Source organism: Cordyceps fumosorosea, assembly GCF_001636725.1.
Source record: "Cordyceps fumosorosea ARSEF 2679 chromosome Unknown scaffold_4, whole genome shotgun sequence".
In the NCBI taxonomy this organism is placed as follows: Eukaryota; Fungi; Ascomycota; class Sordariomycetes; order Hypocreales; family Cordycipitaceae; genus Cordyceps; species Cordyceps fumosorosea.
In genome coordinates this window covers 378190-399931 of record NW_017387304.1, presented here as the reverse complement: position 1 = coordinate 399931, position 21742 = coordinate 378190, and the positions used below count along the sequence as shown (strand labels likewise).

At 55.9% G+C, this 21742-nt stretch overlaps 9 protein-coding genes across 9 annotated transcripts; 6 read left to right on the top strand and 3 right to left on the bottom strand.

Moving 5' to 3' along the window:
* Positions 1–1296: 1296 nt before the first annotated feature.
* ISF_02318 (1-aminocyclopropane-1-carboxylate deaminase) lies at positions 1297–2395 on the bottom strand (the record flags this gene model as incomplete). The annotated part of the gene is made up of 2 exons (XM_018845924.1): positions 1297–2149; positions 2211–2395. The coding sequence occupies 2 exons, from the start codon at positions 2393–2395 to the stop codon at positions 1297–1299; spliced, it is 1038 nt and encodes a 345-aa protein (XP_018706631.1).
* Positions 2396–3743: 1348 nt separating this feature from the next.
* ISF_02317 (MFS transporter) lies at positions 3744–5629 on the top strand (the record flags this gene model as incomplete). The annotated part of the gene is made up of 2 exons (XM_018845923.1): positions 3744–5285; positions 5351–5629. 2 exons carry the CDS (start codon positions 3744–3746, stop codon positions 5627–5629), a joined length of 1821 nt encoding a protein of 606 aa, XP_018706630.1.
* A 604-nt stretch (positions 5630–6233) lies between these two features.
* On the bottom strand, positions 6234–6986 carry ISF_02316 (hypothetical protein; the record flags this gene model as incomplete). Its single annotated transcript, XM_018845922.1, has 1 exon — positions 6234–6986. One exon carries the CDS (start codon positions 6984–6986, stop codon positions 6234–6236), a length of 753 nt encoding a protein of 250 aa, XP_018706629.1.
* A 1759-nt stretch (positions 6987–8745) lies between these two features.
* ISF_02315 (Glycoside hydrolase, family 3) lies at positions 8746–11595 on the bottom strand (the record flags this gene model as incomplete). Its single annotated transcript, XM_018845921.1, has 1 exon — positions 8746–11595. The coding sequence occupies one exon, from the start codon at positions 11593–11595 to the stop codon at positions 8746–8748; it is 2850 nt and encodes a 949-aa protein (XP_018706628.1).
* Positions 11596–12169: 574 nt separating this feature from the next.
* Positions 12170–12648, top strand: ISF_02314 (mitochondrial 40S ribosomal protein MRP2; the record flags this gene model as incomplete). The annotated part of the gene is made up of 3 exons (XM_018845920.1): positions 12170–12276; positions 12405–12531; positions 12586–12648. The coding sequence occupies 3 exons, from the start codon at positions 12170–12172 to the stop codon at positions 12646–12648; spliced, it is 297 nt and encodes a 98-aa protein (XP_018706627.1).
* Positions 12649–13139: 491 nt separating this feature from the next.
* Positions 13140–14417, top strand: ISF_02313 (pre-mRNA-splicing factor CWC25; the record flags this gene model as incomplete). Its single annotated transcript, XM_018845919.1, has 1 exon — positions 13140–14417. The coding sequence occupies one exon, from the start codon at positions 13140–13142 to the stop codon at positions 14415–14417; it is 1278 nt and encodes a 425-aa protein (XP_018706626.1).
* Positions 14418–15388: 971 nt separating this feature from the next.
* On the top strand, positions 15389–16310 carry ISF_02312 (protein RHO3; the record flags this gene model as incomplete). Its single annotated transcript, XM_018845918.1, has 5 exons — positions 15389–15438; positions 15531–15581; positions 15634–15683; positions 15748–15837; positions 15904–16310. 5 exons carry the CDS (start codon positions 15389–15391, stop codon positions 16308–16310), a joined length of 648 nt encoding a protein of 215 aa, XP_018706625.1.
* Positions 16311–17303: 993 nt separating this feature from the next.
* ISF_02311 (hypothetical protein) lies at positions 17304–18181 on the top strand (the record flags this gene model as incomplete). The annotated part of the gene is made up of 3 exons (XM_018845917.1): positions 17304–17441; positions 17529–18093; positions 18168–18181. 3 exons carry the CDS (start codon positions 17304–17306, stop codon positions 18179–18181), a joined length of 717 nt encoding a protein of 238 aa, XP_018706624.1.
* Positions 18182–19483: 1302 nt separating this feature from the next.
* On the top strand, positions 19484–21141 carry ISF_02310 (Concanavalin A-like lectin/glucanase, subgroup; the record flags this gene model as incomplete). Its single annotated transcript, XM_018845916.1, has 2 exons — positions 19484–20289; positions 20346–21141. 2 exons carry the CDS (start codon positions 19484–19486, stop codon positions 21139–21141), a joined length of 1602 nt encoding a protein of 533 aa, XP_018706623.1.
* Positions 21142–21742: the final 601 nt, after the last annotated feature.

Below are 21742 nucleotides of genomic sequence, written 5' to 3'. Positions count from 1 at the left end.
TGCAGCGAGCTCCGAAACGAAGGTTATTGAAGCACGGAACATTTGCGCCACGCCCCGACGGTCCTCGCAGCCATCCTCTCCTGAGCTACCTCACCTTCCGTCAAAGTGTATCAAAAAGCAGTTACGGTGGCAGTCCCCTTGACCACCTCGTCAGCCCGCCTTGACAACTTCTTCACCTCTCGGCCTTGTTCCTTCCGCCCCACCTGTATGCGGGAGCACCTCCCTCCATATATACCAGTTGCCCTCATTCACCCGCAGCCCACCACGTACCTACTGTGTGGGGATACAGTCGCCAGCTAAAGGCCATACTGTGGAGAGCAGCCCCTTGTTCTCCTCCATAACTAAGAGACAGTGCACAGTGTGGCAACTGGCTGGAAGAGCACAAGCACACAGGCGCCTCGCTTTGATAGCACCATGGCAACTGCGCTGTCAAACCATCTTGTGGTTGCACATCGCCTTGTACTTGAAGCAAGAACAATATTAGCACATGGCATACTGGTAAGTCGCCTATTTTTAGGCCCCCCATCTGTATGCACTGGTAACGCCGCGCCCGCCCGGACCGCGGGTTAACATCCAACCGGTCGGTAGCTAAAACGACGTTGCGACCAGCAGGCAAAGAAAGCCTGGCGAGGAGAGGCCACAAAGCGCGTCATTGTTCCTCGCAACACTCTTCGGACCCTCGATCTAGGTCATTCTGCTCGTGTGGAACACTGGGAGGGCAAGGTAAGGCAAAGTTGTCGAGGTCCCCTGCACAAAGCGGCACAGACTGGTCCAGACTCTAAATTACATTCTAGGTAAGCTCCCGCAGCTCCAAAAACACTCACCACGTCACTATAAGGAAGCCCCGATCGTCCAGTCACCCGTCTCATCTGCAGAAAAGCTCCCGGTCGCAGATGTCGCTAGTCAGGCTAATGTGGCAGCGACCAGGAATCCCCGCCATCTGCTCATCTCCTGCAAATTGGCGCAACTTCCTGTGCTCCCATACCTCGCACGGGCCAGTTCAGTAATCTCTCGGGGGGCAACTCACCTCAACCACGCCGCTCTGGCACTTCGCCCACAGAATATCCGTCTCTTTTCCTTTTCTGTTTGGAAGAAAGGCAACACAGTGGAGAGTGGAGAAGCGGCTTGTTCAGCAGGCGACATGCAGCAGCACTGAAATCTAATAACTCTGGATCAACGACGAGTATCTGCCCCTCGTAATCTCCAAAAAGCAGGGGTAGTGCGATAGTATATTACGAAGTACTATCGCTGAATAACCCCGATGATATTTCCGTCATGTTGAGTTGCTCGACACTCTTACATCTCAGTGTACGCATTCAAGGCCAGCTGCCCTCCCAGATGCGCATACAACACATTACCGGACGAAATCTCTCCCTTTCTTATCAAATCCATCATACCTGCGAGGCTCTTGCCTTCGTATACCGGGTCGGTGATGAAGGCCTCGGTCTGAGCGCCAAACTTTATAGCCGCAATGGTCGTCTCGTCGGGAATCCCATATATGCCAGCATTGTACCGCTCGTCGAGGATAATGTCAGCATCCGTAATATCGTCCTCGCTCAGCCCAATCTTGGCCGCCGTAAACTTTGCAATGCGCAGCACCTGGTCAAACGTCTGTCGCGGCTTGCCCGAGGCGTCGATGCCGACGATCCTCCGCGGCGGCGACCCGCGCTTCACCTGGCACAGCTTGAAGCCCGCCACCATGCCGGCCATGGTCGACCCCGTCACCGCGCAGACGACAACGGTGTCGAAGAAAACGCCCATGGCCCTTTCCTGCGCCTCCACCTCGAACGCCCAGCGCGCGAAGCCCAGCCCGCCGAGCGGGTGGTCCGACGCGCCGGCCGGGATGTAGTACGGCCGGCCACCGGCCGCCTCGATCTCGCGGCGTAGGTCCGCCAGCGTCGTCTTGTGCTCGATGCCAAACGCCGAGGCGTCGAGCCGCACATCGGCGCCCATCAGCCGCGACAGCTGGATGTTGCCGACCTTTTCGTAGCCCGGGTCCTGCCAGTCCACCCAGTGCTCCTGGACCGTGGCGGCCTTGAGCCCCAGCAGGGCGGCCACCGCGGAGACCTGCCGGGTGTGGTTGGACTGGATGCCGCCGATGGACACGAAGGTGTCGCAGCCCTGCGCCAGAGCCTCAGCTGCGAGATACCTAGATGTCGTCGGTTAGTGGCAGTGATATCACGTTCATTGGCGGGAGATTTTGCACATACTCCAGCTTTCGCGTTTTATTGCCGCCGTAGGCGAAGCCGGAATTGCAGTCTTCCCGCTTGGCGTAGACCCTGACCTTGCCACCGAGCGCCGCGGATATGCGGGGCAGCGCCTGGATGGGAGATGGCCCAAACAGAAAGTCTTGCTTGGGGATGCTAGCAAATGGTTCAGGTAAATCAAGGGCCATGATGATATTTCTTCGGTTTCTTTTCCCTTTTGATCAAGGTTTCCAGGTTGCCTGTAGGAGAGGGCAACACGGCATGAAGGGCGGCCTGTTGCGGCTTATATAGACTTTGTTGATGCGCCCTCTGTAGTTGGATCTCATATCTGTGCGTGTACACATCACTTCTTGGCATGAGATAAGACTGGGTCATTGTGTTAACAACAGCCTTCGGGGACTACTTTGATTTGTGACGGTGATGGGCTGCACTCCGGTCCGGAGGCCTATGCCGCCAGAAGCCTCTTCTAACCATCCCTCCCTTCCATGGCAAATCTATAACATCCAATGACCAAGACTTCCCAAAGCATGACACCTAGCAAGTCGAGTCCCTCAGACACCGGTCTCGGCGGAGTTGTCTTTGATGCAGGGAGTATGGGGTATGGGGTATGCGATAGTATGGGGTAAGTTGCTAGTGCGATGGACTCAATGTTATTCTCCAGCTCCCCATTAGTTATGTAGAGCCTGAGGCTGAGAAGTCAATTGCAACCATCTCGCTAAGTTCTGTATGGGGTTTCAGAAGAAAATCGGTTCAGGAGTAATTTAACATGCTGTCGGCATGTCGTAGTTGCGAGAGAACTGTGAGAAAGGGAGTTGGTTCTCTTGACATGGGGACAAGTTACTGCTAGGTAGTTAATACGCCCACACTATCTCCGGGGCATTTCCATCATCGATAAGTATCAATATCTGACTATTATAACCAATTCAAATACTACCCCCAATAAAAACTCCCCTCTGTTACACAGTTGCTAAACATCGCCTGTTGACCAAAATAGCCTCCTCACCCATGTCGGTACCTTGGTATTTACCACTATTTTATTTAGCACCACCAAAGACCGGGCTAGGGTTAGCGGTCAATTCAAGGGATGGGAAGCTTTCATTAGTGCCGTTTGTTACTGAAAGAACGACGTGACGTCGTTCACCTTCTTTTGCTTCCCCTCATGTCCGAGCTTTCCCTCAATATTTTAAACAACATTAGACAGGTTTGCTCTGCCACCCCTCCTGGCCTTACCATCAGCATGCGCGTCGTCTAATCTTTTATCTCCGTTTTGCGCCGCCCACAATCACGAGCTTTTTTTTTTATCACCCTTGTGTTTGGGTTGCCCTCGGCTCATCGCGTGCCCCCGTTCGGCCGACCGAACGGTTTTCTTCCCGCCCTTTCACGTCCAGCCCCCCCCCCTCTCGACGCCCGCCTTGTTCTTGTTTGAGTAGCAAAAAAAAAAGAAAGCGATACCGAAAACTTGCCCCGTTGGCCCGGGCTGTGATAGACGCCCTGCATATAGATAAAGAAAGGAAAGGAAACAAGGGCAGGGCAACGATGACCGTCACGTCGCGGGCCGTGCTGAAGCGTCGCACGAGCTCCTCCGGCTCGTTTCACGCTGGCGCGCCGATCCCCGGCGTCATGGGCGGTCGCCGCTCGTCCGTGCACAGATATCAGACGTTTCCGACGGAGCCGCCGCCCGGCACGCCCATCGCCGCCATCCCGGGCTCCCCCCCGCCCGCCTCACCGTCGTCGTCACGCCCCAGTTCCGTCGCCTCGCTGCCCTCTTCGCCGACTTCCTCCGAGAACGACGACTACGACCGCGGCCAAACCGGCGAGGAGGAGGGCGGTGGCGGCACGCCGCTGCCCGTGCGCCAGCTCCTGCTGCTCGCCTACCTGTCGCTGTGCGAGCAGACGGCGCTCAACTCGCTCGCGCCGTACCTGCCCGAGATGGTCGCCTCGATGCCCGGCCTGGACAGCGGCCGGACAGGCTTCTACATCGGCGTTGTCGCCAGCGCCTTCGCCCTCGCGCAGCTCTCCACCAACTTCGCCTGGGGCTACTCGTCGGACCTGATCGGGCGCAAGCCCGTGCTGCTCGCCGGCACGCTTGCGCTGGCGGCCTGCTTCGGCGCGTTCGGCCTGTGCACGCAGTACTGGCAGGTCGTCCTGGTGCAGGTGCTGATGGGGATGCTCAACGGCAACGCCGCGTGCGTGCCGACGGTGCTCGGCGAGGTCACGGACCGCTCCAACCAGAGCCGCGCCTTCGCCTACCTCCCTATCATCTATTCCCTCGGCGGCATCACCGGCCCCGCCGTCGGCGGCTTCCTGGTCGGCCGCCTCGCCCCGGACACCTTCCCCTACCTGGCGCCCAACCTGGTCAGCGCCGCCATGCTCGTCACCGGCTTCCTCGCCGTGCTGCTGTGGTTCGAGGAGACGCTAGACGAGGACGCACGCGGGCCTGGTAAGCCCAAGTGGCTGCGCCGGCTCGCCAGCTGGTTCGGAAAAAAAGACGAACCGAACCGGCGGCACTCGTGGAGCGCGCGATGGCCGACGCGCGACCAGCAGCGGCAGCCCCTGCTCGACGTGGACTCAGCCTCGTCCTCGGACGAGGCTGAGGTGGACGTTCCAAACGGCTACGACGATGACAACAAGCCCGAGCAGGCCGAGCCGGGCATCTGGAAGGAGATCGTCAACCCCACTACCGTCCTGCTTCTGGCCACGTACCTCGTCTTCCAGCTCTCCAACATTAGCTTCAACTCGCTGTACCCGGTCTTCGCGGCCGCACCGGCCCCCACCGGCCGCGAGCTCGGGCCCGGCAAGATCGGCGCCTTCCTGAGCGCCGCGGGCGTCACCACCATCGCCTTCCAGGCCTTCGTGTACCGGCACCTGCGGAGCCGGATGGGCAGCCTGGGCACCTACCGGTACGCGCTGTTCGGCCTCGCGGTGAGCATGATCCTGATGCCCTGGGTGGGCTACGCGGACGACGAGCCTCTCTTCGGGGTCGGTAGCGGCGAGCTGTGGCTGTACGCCGAGCTCTGCGCGGTGCTCATCTTCAAGAACATCTGCGCCGTCGGCGGCCTCTCCAGCGTCATGCTCTTGGTGAGCAGTTTCCCATTCTCAAGGCGGCGCGTCATTGCAGAAGACTAACCCGCTGTGCACCGCAGATCACCAACTCGGCACCGTCGCATGCCAGCCTCGGCACGCTCAACGGCCTCGCGCAGACCCTCTCGGCGCTCGGGCGCAGCGTCGGACCCGTCGTCTCCGGCGGGCTGTTCACCCTCTCCGTGGGCATCCGACCCAAGGGCGAGGCGCTCGCGTGGACCGTCTTCGGAGGCCTCGCGCTTCTCGGGTTCGTCGCGGCGCTCTTCGTCCGCGGCGACGGCCTGGAGAGCGAGGAGTGGGAGGAGGAGCACGGCTCCTCGCCAGAGGCGGAGGAGGCGTAATGCTTGCATTTCATCATGAAGAGAGGAGGAGGGATGAAAAATTTGGAAGCGTATTGCATATGGCATTTTTTTTTTCGTTGAAGCGTTGCTTGGGCCGTTGAGTTGGGAAGAAGCGCGGCATCTTTATTGATTGATCCATCATCTACACATGGCGCTTTTCATGGGAATGGAGGGGGAGTTTACTTACGACATCATGCTGCATTAGAATACCATAACAGTCTCCGATATGAAAAGATACACTTTTTCTTCATCTGGGCACCAGACAACATGACGGTCCATCTGCGATCCCAGTCTGTTAAGTCGTTACCAACAGTCAAGGACATTCAGCACATCTCAAGACGTTGCTTTGTAGCGTATGTCGATCATATATTCTAATCTATCGTTCATCGTTATCGTATATAAAGAGCAGTTTTATCTAGCACATCTCAAATGCAAATTCTATAATGTCCGTCTTGAGTGCATCGCGCCAAGCAATGAGATAATGTCGCAGAGTAGTAAAAGAAGAGCAAATCTAAGACCAGATCAAGCACAGCCAACGCCCGTCGTCCCAGAACAATTTGTCACCGTAAAGCCAACGCCGAAACCTTTTCCTACGCCAAATCATTCAATACCACGCCGGCGCCACGGGCCAATGCTTGAGCAGGACCGCGACCGCCAGCGTCCACTCGCGGGCAAAGCACGCGCTCAGCCGGAGCACCTCGTCATCGGTCGGCACCCTTCCTCCCCACATGCAGGGCTTGCGCGCCTCGACGACTGCATAGGCGGCCACCAGTCCGTCGTCGCGGATGCGGGTGAGGCAGAGCCAGGCCAGGTTCCAGGAGCGGTTGCTGCGCGGGTCCTCACGCACGCGGCGGTGCGCCTCGCGCACCAGCTCGGCGCTGGCCGGGTAGCCGCGGGTGAGACCGCGCAGCTCGCCGAGCAGCTGCTGGCTGTCGACGACGTAGTGCACCCAGGCGCGCGTCATGGGGCCCTGGAAGGCGCGCGCGTCGTCGGGGCTCGCGCACGCGGCGGCCGCGCGCTCGATCCGGCACAGCTCGGTGATGGTGTTGACGCGGTGGTGGGTGAGCGCGTCGAGGAGCTGCTGGACGTTGGGCGGTGGTGGGCGGTGGCGGCGCCGGCGCTGCTGGACGGCGACGGCGGTGTCTTCCTGGAAAGTGAAGGCAGGAGGAGGAGGAGGAGGAGGGGGAGGCGGCGGAGGAGGCATGAAGTTGGCGTCGCTGGAGGTGGAGGGGCTGCGGTGACTGCTGCTTCCCGACGACATGGCTGGCGAGGCCGCGGTGAGGTAGGCGGAGGAGGGATCCTGAAAGGTTGGAGCTGCATCGCCGAAGAACAGAGGCCGCGCGCCCTGAAGCACCATTGCGCGTCGATGCTCAGCGATGCGTGTAAGTTGTTGATGCGGCATTGAGCGTTTTGGAGTGGACTTTTGCACTTTCATGTCTCATGGCACATTTCCTCTCCAGACGGGGAGACGGGGTTTCTTCTCTGTTTTATATAAACTGGTAGCACTGAAATGCGTCACCGGTGTCAATGACCGAAAATAGTCATCAACATGGCATTGAGCCTCGCAGCCTGGCACACAGAGGCCAGCGTGTGACGAGGGCCAAGGTGAGGCCGCGGCGAAGGTGCTATTCGACCAATGAGCGGTGGAACATGACGCGTGAGGTATCAGGAGAAACTCACCGAGACGAGGAATCTTGGGGTTCGGGGCCGTCTCATTGGTCCACGAGGATGCAACAACCAACAATTATCACTCGAGATGGGAATGCCGAACTAAGCCCTGTCCTACGCCGGTGGTGAGACGGATAGCCGCGTCGAAGCCTGGCCTCGTTTCCGGCATCAACGTTTAGACCTCTTGTCGAGTCTCGTTGGCTGACCTGCGCGATGCAGTCAGACGATGAGATGATGGCGAAGCAAGTCGTTGGGGTATGTTGGCTGAGGCAGGCACACTGACTGAATGATGCGATGAGGTTAGCAAGCGATACGAGCATCAGACCAGACACCCAAGACATATATATATATAAACTGAAAAGCGCAGGCGCGCACTGTCCATCCAACGGCGGCTCTTTCTATTCTTTGCCGGCGGCTTCCCAATCGTGCAGCCTGGCATGCTGGCTTTCCGGGTGCATTGCATTGGCGCTGCAGGCAGGCCGCCGAGCGGGCTTACAAGGCTGGGATTTCTTCCAAAGCGGGCAACAGCCATGTTTCTTGTGGCATGTATGGCGCTAGCCAGGATGATGCATGCATGGTGTTTCTATTTCTGTCCCCCCCCCTTCTGTCCCCTCTGTCCCCTCTGTCAGTTATTTTCGCGTGGCAGTGTGTCAGCCGAAAGTTATGTGTGTGTATGTGTGTGTATGTATGTACTGTATGCATGTATGTACTGTATGTGGTGGGTTTATTAGGTAGGGTACCTACCTGTCTGTCTGTGTGCGCCCACCATCCACCACCACCAGAAACCCTTGCAGCATGGCGCTGGCTGCTTAAGCGCCGGGGAGGACCAGCCACTTGGGACGGCAGTGGCTTGCAGAAACAATGAAAATAGAATCAGAGAGTATCCGTATTTTCAACCGACTCAGTTCCTCATTTCGTAGGGGCAGCACAACAAAAGAAAGATTCCAAGTATTTGGTTTGGACGATTCCGGCTCCTCAGCCCCCTCGCCCCGGAGCTTGTCTGGTTACATAGCCTACAGATCGGCAACAGCCCGGCGCGTAGAATGCAGCAAACAGACAGTCGGTAATAAATCCATCACCTTGTCCGTGAAGCGTAAATAGCTGCTAAGATCCATTTTGGAATAGTCGGTACCAGTACTCGGCAACTGTGCTGCTGTGCATGACAATCCCTGCACTGCCAGGTCAGCAACCGACCAGGTGAGACACCTCCCGTCCGGCTTATGCCTTGTAAACGCGACACAGCCACATCCAATGCCACCGATTAAGCGCCAATCTGCCTCGCTGGTTTACGGATAGCGTGAGATTCACCATGTCATGGCACAATCCAAAGAGGAAGAAGAGAAAAAACCTTCATCATTACTCGCTACATCAATAATCATTCACCCCAAGGATCCTGCCCTGGCCTGCCCTGCGTCTCTTCGTCAACATCAACCCCCCCTCCCCCCTAATCACCAAGTACCCGAGAGCTTCAAGTCCCTCGAGCTGGCGCCCACCGAGATGGAAAACTGGCCCTCGGGCATGACCCAGTTTTGCAGTGTCGTGTCCCAGTAGCTCAGGTCCCTCCGCGTCAGGTTGAACTCGACCGATCGCGACTCGCCCAGCGCCAGCAGCACCTTTTCGAAGCCGCGCAGCACCCGCACGGGGAAGCTCACGCCCTTTGTGTCCGGGAACGACACGTATAGTTGGAGCACGGTCTTGCCGCTGACGGCGCCTTCGTTGCCAACGTCGGCGCGGACCGTTACGTGCGTCTCCCAGAGCTCTGGGTGGCCGCCTTCTCCGCCGCCCGCAGCCGACGGCGGCTGCTTGACGTCGTATCCCTTGGGGTAGGTATACTCGCCCGGCTCGATCTCCGCTTCGGATTGAATGTATGGATAGATGTACTTTTTCAGCTTGCGAATCTCGGCTGGGAACATGGCTTCGCTGACATCCGGAATCTTGTCGCCGAGATCCGGTGGGTTCGCTTCGTCGGCGGGTCGGTCTCCTGCCAGCTTTGACTTGGCCTTCACTTCCGTGATTTGCAAATTGCTGTAATTAAAGCTCGTGTAAGACAGTCCGAAGCCGAATTCGAATCGCGGCTTAATGTTAAACTTGTCGAAGTGGCGATAGTCGATGTAGAGCCCTTCCGTAAAGTCCTGCTGTGGCACCAGACCATTCGGGGTATACATGATTTTGCCGCCAGGTCCATAGTCGTCCAGAGATTTTCCAATAGTGTAAGGGAGCTTGCCGCTTGGCGAGACATGACCAAATACGATGTCCAACAAAGCGTTGCCACTTTCCTGCCCTGGTAGATTCGCATAGAGAACGGCTTCAATGCCAGGATGCTCAATCCAGCGCTCCATCACGACAGGCCCAACCGAGTGGATAACCACAATAGTCTTGCCCTTGCCGCCGCCACACCCTTCGGCAACAGCAATGATGAAATCATCTCCCTCCTTCTGCAGAAATAAGTCGTTTCGATCACCTGCGACTGATGTCCACTTGAGATAACCTTCGCCACCGTCAGCGTTGGCAAACACAATGCAAACCTCCATTGCCTGCAGAAGTTCTTTGCTTGGCTTCTTGGCCGATAGCCAAGACGACACATTGACAGCACTTGAGTCAAACGCCTTCCTGAGCGCAGACTCAGGCGTCACGAGGTAAGGGAACTCGACAGCTCCGCTGCCCCATCCAGAGCCGAGTGTCCCTTCATTACAACCTCGATCGTCGCAAAAGTTCGCGCCGAGCCCTGGGCCGGCATCATCTCCAAAAATACCAATATTGGTCTTGCCCTCTCTCTTGCGCGTCGTCTCGGAACGCAGCCCGGAGTGGGCCATTGGGAGGATCCCTGAGTTCTTCAGGAGCACCGTGCCTTCGACTGCGACTTGCTTTGCCAGAGTTGAGTGGTTATGCTGTACATTGACATATTTATTCACTTCCACTCTTTCCTGTGGGGAAGAGCTTCCGTCGCTGAGGAAGCCCATTTTGTGCTTCGTCCAAGACGAGAAGTTGGGGCCGTTTCCGTCAAACCGGGACTTGTCGTCTTGGCCGAGCTGATACCACGAGGCGACAATTCTCATTGTCATATCGTCTAGCCGAGATACTGGTAGAGAGCCATTCAGGACGGCGCGCGATAGGTGCGGCCCCCAAAGTGACTTGCCATCTGTCCAGCCCAATCCATCGCCAGGCATTGACATGTCGAGTCCTGCGAGTGCGCTGGCCACGCCAGATTGCTGGGCAAGCCAATCAGACATGACGAACCCTTGGAAGCCAAGCTCGTCTTTCAGAATCCCGTTCAGTAATTTGGAATTGCCGCATGCGTAGGAGTTATTGACCATGTTGTAGGAGCACATGACACTAGCAACACCAGCCTTGACGGCATTGGCAAAGGGCCACGCGTAAAGCTCGTGCATTGCTCTATCATCAACGTTGGACGACACAGCATGCGGCAGGCCCCAGGCCCATGGCTGACGGAAATGTTCCTGCTCGTTCGCCACAAAGTGTTTGATGGTGGCCATGACTCCTTCGCCTTGAATACCGCGGATCGTCTCTGCCGCCGCAATGCCCTGGAGATATGGATCAGGTCCAAAGCCTTCCCAATTGCGACCACCGGCTGGCATGCGACCCAGCGGGCCGACAGAAGGGCCAAGCAGGACATTGATGCCCTTCTCTCGCGCTTCTTGTCCGTGCGCCTGGCCACGCAGATACATCAGTTCCTTGTTCCAAGTAGCGCCCACTGTTATCCCTGCGGGAAAGGCGGTAGAATTGTCGGCAAATCTGATGCCCAGGGGACCATCTTGCAGCGCCAAGGCCGGGAAGCCAGCGTGAATGGCTGGTCCTGTATTCCCGACCGCGAGTCCCATTGCCCATCCGGTGCCGGTAGTAATGTTAACCTTTTCTGCCAAAGTCATGCTTCCGACCATCTTGGCAGCCTTTGCGTAGCTTTCCGCCCATTGTGAAACGGTCCCTCCTTTGGGAGTGGGATACCATGGAGGTGACCGGCCCTCGGGAGGATTCTGTGTATATTTTCCCCAGCCGAACAATGCGCCGAACACCAAAAGGACCGCCACTACCGAAATAACGATGAGGGTTCTTTTGCGTACGCGCCAGGCGAGCGCCCGGGCGAAGATGTGATCCAGCTCATCCGTGCCTCGGTGCTTCTGTTCGGACGGTTCATCCCGAGTGCCGGCGAGCAAATCCGTGCCGACATCCCCCAGCTCATCCAATTCGATATCAGAGTCCCCGGAGTCATCAGAGATATCATACTGAGGCTTGTTGTGAAGCAATGTGTCCTCGTCGTCTATCTTCGCAGCAGAGGCCATGGCGCCAGTTCAGGCTCTGAGGCGTCGTGCCCCCTGAAGATGCGCTGAGGTGATTTGGAACTGCCTAATGTAACAGATTGCTATGTTTGACGGATAGGAGATGACCAGTTAACGAGGATATGTTATTTTCGGGTATTGCCTTGACGAGATGAGAAGATTGAAGAATTGGTTGTATTGATCAGGGAGTTGGAAGTGATACACTACAGCGCGGGTCAGCTACGGAGTTCTCCACTGCAGGCATGAAGTCTAGAGGCGATGAGTTTCGTCACTCAAAGACCTATCTGCAAGTAAGTATTTTACGTCTTTACCCTCGTTATAATTTTCTTTTAAAATTCTTTCGTTGTTGTCTTCTATTACAGTTACGCCTTTTCCAGTACCCGATATTACTCATGACTTTGGTCTCTATCAATTTGTCTGTATAAGCCGCTACTTCCGCTGACTGCCGGATACTGCGGCGCACTCACCAACTACCAGACCCGGCTAAACTGCGGAGCCTCTCCCTCAGCCATATTCTTCGCCAGCCTGCACCTGCACACCAACTCGTCTTGCCTGCAAACATCGAAATACCGCCAAGATGTCCATGTTTCGCGCGAAGAAGCTCGATTTAGGATGCTTCTACAACATCAGAACAATTCGCGACCATACTAAGCGCAAGGTTTTCGAGCAATTCGAGCCCGAACGGTACGCACGATTCCTAGCAGCCACGGGACCATGATCATACCCGCGACCTGGAAAGGAATAGAAACTAACGGGGGGCCAAATAGACAAGCGCTTCGATATATGATCCGAAACACTACCCTCTCTCCCAGAGTGCGTGCGGAAGCTCAATTACAGCTTGCACAGATGCACTGCTACACTCGACCGACGCAAATTCGCAACCGTTGCATTATGGGCGGCCAGGGCCGTGGTGTTTTGAGCGATTTCAAGATGAGCAGAGTACGTGCAAAGAATTGCTCCCTTGGACTTTAGTCAAATCCTAACAAGATACAGTACCAATTCAGAGTGCAGGCCATTGCTGGAAACCTTCCTGGTGTGAAGCGTGCAAGTTGGTAATTTCGACCTCGAGCTTCGAGCGCGGACGACCATCTTCTTTGTATATTACTATTAGAACTCGCAAGATCATTACGCTGAGTTGCATACTCTTGTACGAATACGTCAAAAATATATTACTATTGAATCAACCTCGGCCTGGTTGGCGATACTGCTGTGTTAGGCACACTTTCAGCCAGTGCCTTCATGCTCGGATGGACGGTAATATTCAATAGATCTCCCACAGTAAAACTACCTTGGAGTCACTCCGCCTTTCTCAAGGAATGGATTTATATGACCTACAGTGGAAGAACATCACGCGCATGTGCGATAGTCAACTCGGTGCCCGATATCCGCGATAATCCTTCACTGTAAAATATAGCGGGGCCTGCAGGCGGCAACGCTACTCACGTAGTGGTGCCTGATCCAACCTCAAATTTATCGCCACTGGTGCTCCATCTGCAACCTCCATCCTCACCTTTCGTACTCTACAACAGCTCTCGAAACCTGTCAAAATGGGAGGTGGCGATCTCAACCTAAAGAAGTCGTTCCACCCAACGCTGCGGCGTAACCAAGCCGCTGTTTACGATGAAGAACAGAAGGCTCTGGCCGAGCGCAAACGTACTCAGCAGCGCATCGATGAAATCAAGGAGGAGCGAGCCAAGGAAGAGCTGCAGCGGCAGCTTGAGGCCGCGGGAGGGAAGAAGAGAGTGGACAGAGTCGACTGGATGTACCAAGGACCTACCGACGGCCAAGCCGGCACGACCGAGGAGATGGAAGCATACCTACTTGGAAAGCGGCGAATCGATAACCTGATCAAAGGCAACGAGCACGAGAAGCTGGAAAAGAATGCCGGACAGGAGACCTTCATGGCCCTGCAGAATGCGAACAGCGCCAGAGATACCGCGGCCAAAATTCGCGACGACCCGCTACTCGCGATCAAGCGTCAAGAACAGGCGGCGTACGAAGCCATGATGAACGACCCTATTCGACGCAAGCAGCTATTAGCCTCCATGGGCAAGGCAGACGATAGCGACAAGAAGCACAGAAGCACACATCGCGGTGATGGACATAAAAGACGACACCGCCGCCACAGTCGGGACCGAGACGGCGATCGCCATCGCGATCATGATCGCTCGCATAGATCCCGACTTCGCTCTCATTCACGATCTCGAAGTCCACGTCGGCGCCGATCAGATTCTCGCGACGACGATAGAGGCGCCAAACGGCCGCGAGATGATTCGGAAGAACGAAGCACTCGACGCTACCGGGACGACCCGGATGATAGAAGATATAGTGCGAGAGACGACTCAAGGAGGCATGAAAGGTCGCCTCGACGAAAGCGTGGTGACTCTGATGCTACGCATGCACGGCGAAAATCTCCTGTCAATGACAGGCCTCGCTATCGCGACTCTTATCACAGGAGGGGAGACCGACCTCAGCACGGTCAAAATGGCGGTAGAAGATTCAACAGCAATGGAGGCAGGCGTGATGGATATCGAAATGGAGGACAGAACAGCAACGGAGAAGACGAATGGGTCAAGGAGGAGGAAAAGGCGCGAAAGTTGGCAACTATGCAAGACGCTGCGAGTGAACTGGATCAAGATCGCAGCGACCGACTAGCAGCGATCGAGGAAAGGGAGCGCCTCGCTCGAGATGCGGATGATAATGCACGGGAGCGCAATGGCGAGAGAGCATTTACGAACGGCCTGCATCGGCGAGCCGGAGATATGGATCTCGGAGCCAGGATGGGGCGCAACAATAAGCATGGGTATCAAAGAGATGATGATTAATGGCAGGCTATCATCCATCACGGTATGGGCATTTGAAGATTGGATAGCGCTTGTATAAAACAAGATTTGTACGCCGAAATTGACAGACAGCATGGACTCATTGTGTACGACCGTTCTGCCACCGCGATGCATCTGCAACGTAATCCGATCTGCTGTGCAATGTGCTGGCATTGGGCTGCAAAAGTGTCTGGTGAATTAGTGGTGATTGGTGGGTCAAACGACATTCGTCAAGCCACCGCAGCTCTCTCGTATTGAAGGTAGCTAGGCTTCCTGCGATACGCTACCGAGGAAGCAGAGGCATATAGATGAAGTTTACGAGTTCTGCTTGTATGCCTGTGAGGGTATTACGACAAAGCTGTAGTCCGATGATACCTGTTAGGAGGTGGACACCGGCTTGAGACGCCTCGCGCCGCCCAAGTGCCCAGTGCCAAGTGGGCACAGAGTACAACCTAAATGCCAGTAATAACTTGAGGTATGAGTCGGCCGCGAATTTTATTAGCTGGTGGAATGGAAGCCCCCCCCCCTGACTTCGAGGCAATACAACCTTGAGCGTTGCCTTTTGCGATCATTGTCGAGAGACCCTCCCTCCACACTCTAGTCCTCCGCCACGCGCGCCTCGATTTGTCCTTGGCCTCAACCTTGCACACTATTTTCCCTCGCCCTCTCCTCGCCTCCTTCTCATCCTAGCACATAACTGAACAATCTGTCAACAGTCCCTTTAACATCCCATTTCGCCTGTCCCCTTCCTTAAGCCCTTGATCTCGGCTTCGCGGCGCGCTGAATTGCATCTGGTCCTCTCGACGACGCATCATCGACATTCGACTTCTGCCGGGAAACGCCACGCCCGCACCCCTCGGACTTTGCATCCTCGCAGCGCTGCTCTCTCGACGCAAAGCCGAAGTAGTCTTGCCTGGTAGTGTGCGATCATTTTTCCGACCCCCTTCCTCGATCGATATTCCGCGACAGTCAACATGCCCCTTTGCGGCGGGTCAAAAAACGTCCAGCGCAAGCTGGTGCTACTGTAGGTGCCCGTCTCCTGGTCGGAGCCAAGCCCAACACCTCCGACGATGGGCGCCCGCGGCAACTAGGCCATGACTAATGGTATTCTTCTAGTGGCGATGGTGCCTGCGGTAAAACGTCCCTGTTGAATGTCTTCACGAGAGGGTATGTGACGACCGTGTCGCGGCGAGCGTCGCACCCATTGACAACGTGGCAGATACTTTCCCACCGTCTACGAGCCCACGGTCTTCGAAAACTACGTTCACGGTACGATTTACGGAAATGCAGGACAATTTTCTGGCACCGACACATGGCTAATGCACATGAGTAGACATCTTTGTCGACAGCGTTCATATTGAGCTGTCCTTGTGGGACACGGCTGGCCAGGAGGAATTCGACCGCCTGCGGTCTCTCTCATATGGTACGCAGCATGCTGCCTAGCTACCTTAGCCGGCACCCGCCTTGTCGCTAACACGTTTTTTTGCAGACGATACCGACCTAATCATGCTCTGCTACTCCGTCGATAGCAAAGACTCGCTCGAAAACGTCGAGTCCAAGTGGGTTGGCGAGATTGCCGACAACTGCGCCGGCGTCAAGCTGGTCCTCGTCGCCCTCAAGTGCGACCTCCGCGAGCAGACCGAAGACGAGGAAACCGAAGAAGCGGGCGCGGCCACCGCCGCCGCCGCCGCCGGCGAGACGGCCGAGCCGCGCGAGAAGAAACCCCTCATCACGTACGAGCAGGGCCTCGAGGTCGCCCGCCGCATAGGGGCCTCGCGCTACCTCGAGTGCTCCGCCATGAAGAACCGCGGCGTCAACGAGGCCTTCACGGAGGCCGCCCGCGTGGCCCTGAGCGTCAAGAAGGAGCGCGAGGAGAGCAAGTGCGTCATCATGTAAAGCCTGTTGACGACATGCTCCTCGACCATCTACCGTACCTGCCCATTGTTATCCTTTGCCGCGTTACGATTCCCGCACCACTCGCCGTTTTCCTCTTTTTGACCGATGTGCTCTGCACAACCTTCCGGCCTCCGCTTTGCAACTCTGCTTCTGCTTCTCGTCGCTCTTTTTCTTCTCTCCATCCCTACACCCCGTCTTTGAACTAATCTATTCGCCCCGCATCTACGTTTCTTGTACATATTCAGCGCAAGCACGGTATCGTGCCGTTATGCGCACCATCGGGTCCTGGGATACAAATCTGACGATTTCGAATTTATTATTTTCTTCTTTTCTTTTCATTTGTTCTTTATCAATGTAATATGCCAAAAAATCTTGGAGCTAGAAAGTGAAAGAGTGGCGGATATCCTTTCTGTCTGGGCGATACAATAGCAAGCCTGTGGATGCTTGGGAGTCTGGGAGACGTGGAAGCATTCCTGGGCTTATATCTCCGATACTAGATGTCATTCATGTGGAACCTTGATCTTTACCCCGTTTCTGTTTTGTTTGTCTTGTTACCGTTTATTTAGATACTCATAAGTTTGTTTTACTGTTTTACTTCCGACTGCGTATTCCTCTAGGTGAGACGTCTACACGAGGTTGCCCAGTCTTGGCCCAAAGCGTTATGTAGCCCAGTACATGCGGGCAGGGATTAGGTCGCGAGGAAGAAGCCAGCGAGACCTCGCAACCTAATACCAAGTTTGGTGTGTGGTAGACGGGCGAGTCGGCACCTGAATATGAAGCTCGCATGAAACTGGATGGCGTAGGGTTACCCGACACTGCGCCTAACACGCCTTCACACGTCATCGGTGCAAAGCTAATAAGAACATGGTTTCTCGAAAAGATGTGCAACCACCCTGAATTCCCCTAATTCTTTGGTACTTTTGCTGTGCTACCGTGGCGCTGATGATCTGGCATGAGTGATGCACCAAACGGGTCCTTCGTGATTGACAGGAAATGGCGGCATTGACGTCACTGGCGTCAGGATCGACCACCCATCCCGCCAAGAGCAAAACAAGTTTCTTGAGCCCAAACAGCGCACAAGACGAAGAAAACAAGGCTATGATTCAAGCCTACGTTCTACAAGAAGGTCCTGTAGGAATAGTATATAATGCGACGTTCCACCGCGATTCGCAAGGCGCAGTAATTTTCATCGCAAGTACTTACAGAGACTACATTTAGCCACAACTACGGTACGACTGTGTCATTGAAGAAACTATCGAGATGCCTTTGTTCCATTCACGACGGGACGAGCCTGTTGAGCCGGTCATCGAAGAGCCCGTAGCCAAAAAGCACGGCCTCTTCCACAGCCGCCGGGACCCGTCCCCAGCGCGAACCGCCTCCACGACGCCGTCCTCTGGCACCGGTCACGATCTCCGCAACCATGGCAGCAATCGAGGCAGCTTCTTCCGGCGCAGCCACGACGACGCCACCACCGCCGTCAACGACGACCCCTCGCCGAAGCGCAGCCCAAGCCTGCTGCACAAGGGCCTCCACCGGATGGGCGTGGGCAGGGACGACGAGCGCGACCTGGACCCGAGCATCCTCCGCGCGCGGGAGCACGTCATGAGCGCCGAGGCGGCGGAGGAGGAGGCGGACCGGGCGCTGGACGCGGCGCGGCGACGGGTGGGCGAGGCGCGGGAGCACGTCCGGCGGCTGGAGGAGGAGACGGCGGAGGATGCGCGGCGGGCGCGGATCAAGCAGCACCACGCGGCCGAGGTTTCGAAGCGCGGCAAGGTTTTGGGACGTAAGTTGCTGTGACTGATGGACAAAGGCCGTGATGGTATTTGGTAAATGCTAATTCGTAATGTTTGTTGATAGGTCATGGTCTCTGACCTGTCGCTTTCGTCGGCCTCTACCCACGGTGTCTGTCCCGTTCGCGCATACCGACATGATAAGCGGGTCTTTGTTTATCAGTCTTTTGAGCAGTAATATTATTGATTTTCGGAAAAGTTTCTCTTTCTTCTCGTCGTGGTATGTGCATACCCTGACGTTGTATAGACAACACTAACAAATGCAAAGAATCAAGAAGATAGAGTGAATGAGAAAAAAATGAGACATGGTGAAGAAAAGAGATGCGAACAATATATCCCTCTCTCCCCTTCTCTTTAACACTATATCTGTGCAACATTCATATTGTAAGCTCAATGTATCGGTGACCGTGTGGGTGAGATCTGGTGCAGGCGGGTGACTGACGAAACAGGAGTGCATTCGAGTGGGCCGAGGGGGCGGTCGCGTGGCGCGAACCGTAACAATGGCTCGGCTATCATATGCCAAATTCCATTCTTTTTGTAGGACAAACGAAATATGACTGCTCCCTCCCGCTCACTTCCCGCTCAATGTCTTGATTACCGTATTGTTTGCCTAGATCTCCGTTCCAGGTCAAGTCCATACTGCCCGCTGCCAAGATAACAAAGGCTCGTACGCTGGCGTGTGCTGGGCCGTTAGAGGCTAGGGCCAGGTACAGGCGGGTCAGGCCCACTACGGCTCGGCCTCTCACTGGTCAGGTCCTCACTGTTCGGCGTCAGACCCCTGGGTAAGCCCCTGAGCGAATTGAGCAGTTGATTGGATTCCTGGCACGATGCAGAAATAGCTGCGCCAAAAGGCCCATTTACTGGTATCTTTGCCCCTGGAAAATGTGCGCCCAAGCAAGGAAAAATCTGTTCATGGCGAGTTTATCAGAAGGGGCAATTCGCACTAGATAGAATTCGGCTAGAACCGGGGTGACGCACCTGCTGACAGTACAATCGAGTTATCACTTCACAGTCACCGTCTGTCTCCTCTCATCCTCGAGACCTTCATTCCCCCAAACGTCGTGCCCCTCCTTGCAGATATTTCAGTAGTCGCCATTGTTCACTCCCTCCTTTGGCCTCGACACTTTCTGCTCTTGCATCGCTCATTACCTACCTCACTCATTCGCACAAACAATCAACTAACTCTATACGCTCTCTCCCGTCTCTTCAGACACTCGCCCCCGCGTGCTCCTCTGCTGGACCAGAGGGCTGTTGGCACGCCTGCTGCTGTTACTCTCCATCCGGTTTTTCTCATTTCACGCGACGCTTTCGGTGCTCTACTCTTTAAAAAATCCAAGATACCCCGTTACAAAGGCTAAGCGCCGCAAATTCTAAATATTCATCATGCGGTTCACCCGCATCGCCGCGGCCGCCACACTGCTTGGCGCAACTGCCGCCCAGGTCCACACGGACTGCCAACCTCTTAACCGTACCGACTGCCCTCCCGACCCGGCCTTTGGCACGAGCCACTTGTTCAACTTTAATGCGACACCGTCCTACGACCTATGGGAAACCACCGTCGGAAGCGTCGACTACAATGCCGATACAGGTGCCGGCTTCTCCGTCAAGAAGCAGGGCGACTCGCCCACCATTCGATCCAAGTTCTACATCTTCTGGGGCCGCTATGAAATCAGCCTCAAGGTTGCTCCCGGCACCGGCATCATCAGCTCCCTCATGCTGCTGAGCGACGACCTGGACGAGATCGATATTGAATTCATGGGCGCCAACGCCACGCAAGTCACCACCAACATCTTCGCCAAGGGCGATGAGGACGACCACTCCTTCGGCAAGGAGCATGTCATGGCTGGTGGCAACCAGGACGATTACCACACCTACATTGTCGACTGGACCAAGGAGAGACTTGAGTGGTCTATCGACGGCAACGTCATCCGCACGCTCGCCTACAACGATGCTAAGAATGGTGACAAGTATCCCCAAACACCCATGCGAATGAACATTGGCATCTGGGCTGGTGGTGATCCCTCGCTCCCAAAGGGCACCATTGAATGGGCCGGCGGCAAGACTGACTATACCAAGGGCCCATACACCATGTTTGTCAAGAGCATCAAGATGGAGGACTACACCAAGGGAGCGAAGGAGTACTCCTACGGAGACAAGACCGGCAGCTATCAAAGCATACAGATTAAGGAGTATGCTATCCATTCCCATGATGCACGCTGAACATTGTTACTGACCACATTTGCAGGGGCAACTCGACCGCCTATAACAACATCAACAAGCCTCCCCCCAAAAGCCCGGTAGATGGCTGGAAGAACCTCTCACCCACCGCCAAGATTGGCATCTACTCAGCCATCGGAGTCGTCTCGGCTCTTGCTCTTGCTACTCTCCTCTACTACTACTTTAGACAGCGTAGACTGGGTGCCGCCGAGGCCCGGCTGGCCGACGAAAAGGACAAAGCCGAGCGTCTTGAACTCGCGCAGTTCCGCAGGGATGGTGTTGACCCTGACAGCTTCCGAGAGCATGGCCATGAATACGGTGAAAAGGCAGCCAACCTGTCTCCTCCGGGCACATCATCTGGCAACCCGTTTAACCACCCCGACGACTCGCGCCCCGGCTCCCGCAACCCGAGCATGCCTACTCTGGCCTTGTCCGCCGGCGCGGCGGGCGCTGCGGCCGGTGGCGTCATGGCGGCCGGCCATGCCCCAAGCCACGCCGCGCCTGGGACGCCAACGTCGCCTCGCGGTGGCTACAACTCGCCCAACGCGCACGCGGGCTTCGACTTCGGTGTCCCGCCCTCGCCCGTGCGCTCGGCAACTGCCGACCCGTACCGCCTCGGCTCGCCGGACCCCCAGCAGGCATACGGCATGAACAGGATGCAGACCCCCATGGGCCAGCCGGGGCAGGCCGGCTACCACGCCAGGCAGAGCCCCGGTCCAATGCAATACGGCCAGCAAAGGACACAAAGCCCCGCCCCCGGCTACAGCGGCGGCAACCAGCCGGCCTACCGTGGCCAGCCTGGCGGAGGCAACCACTGGAACTAGGACGCTTTAAGTCCTGAATATGATTGCTCATTTCTGTCGAAACTATGGCCTCTGGCTAAGCGTTCCGTTTCCTGTTTGGTTTTATATTTCACTTTTGGGATGAAATCCCGATGCGAATTTTGTGTATCCAGGCCGTCATGAGCTCGGTCGTTAGTTGCTGTTGCTGCTCCGTCGTTACCATCGTTCTTTCTGATATTTCATTTCTTACCTGTTCCGCCCGAACAAGGGCAACGACGATTTTCGGCTGTATATTTTACTATTGCTCTCGTAATGGGGATTGATCTTGTTTGCGTTTTCGCTTCTCATTTATTGATTCCCGTCAATTCACTCTACTGCTTCTAATTGCATATTCACATGCGCCATTCGGAACAACAGCGCACCTCCAGCTGCCGAAGGACAAGCGCCCGTACGAAGTAAGGCTTTCATCTGCCGAGGCTCGCCGACCTTTTTATTTGTGGCTGCAGAGAGTCTCGCTCTACCCTTTATTGAGAAGGGCCTAATAATACGACAGTACGATGCAATTATCCCAAAAACGCCGCCTCCTCTTGTGGTTGAAACTTGACAGGGCTTGTTGACTTGCCCGCTGTGGGCCAGCGCTCCG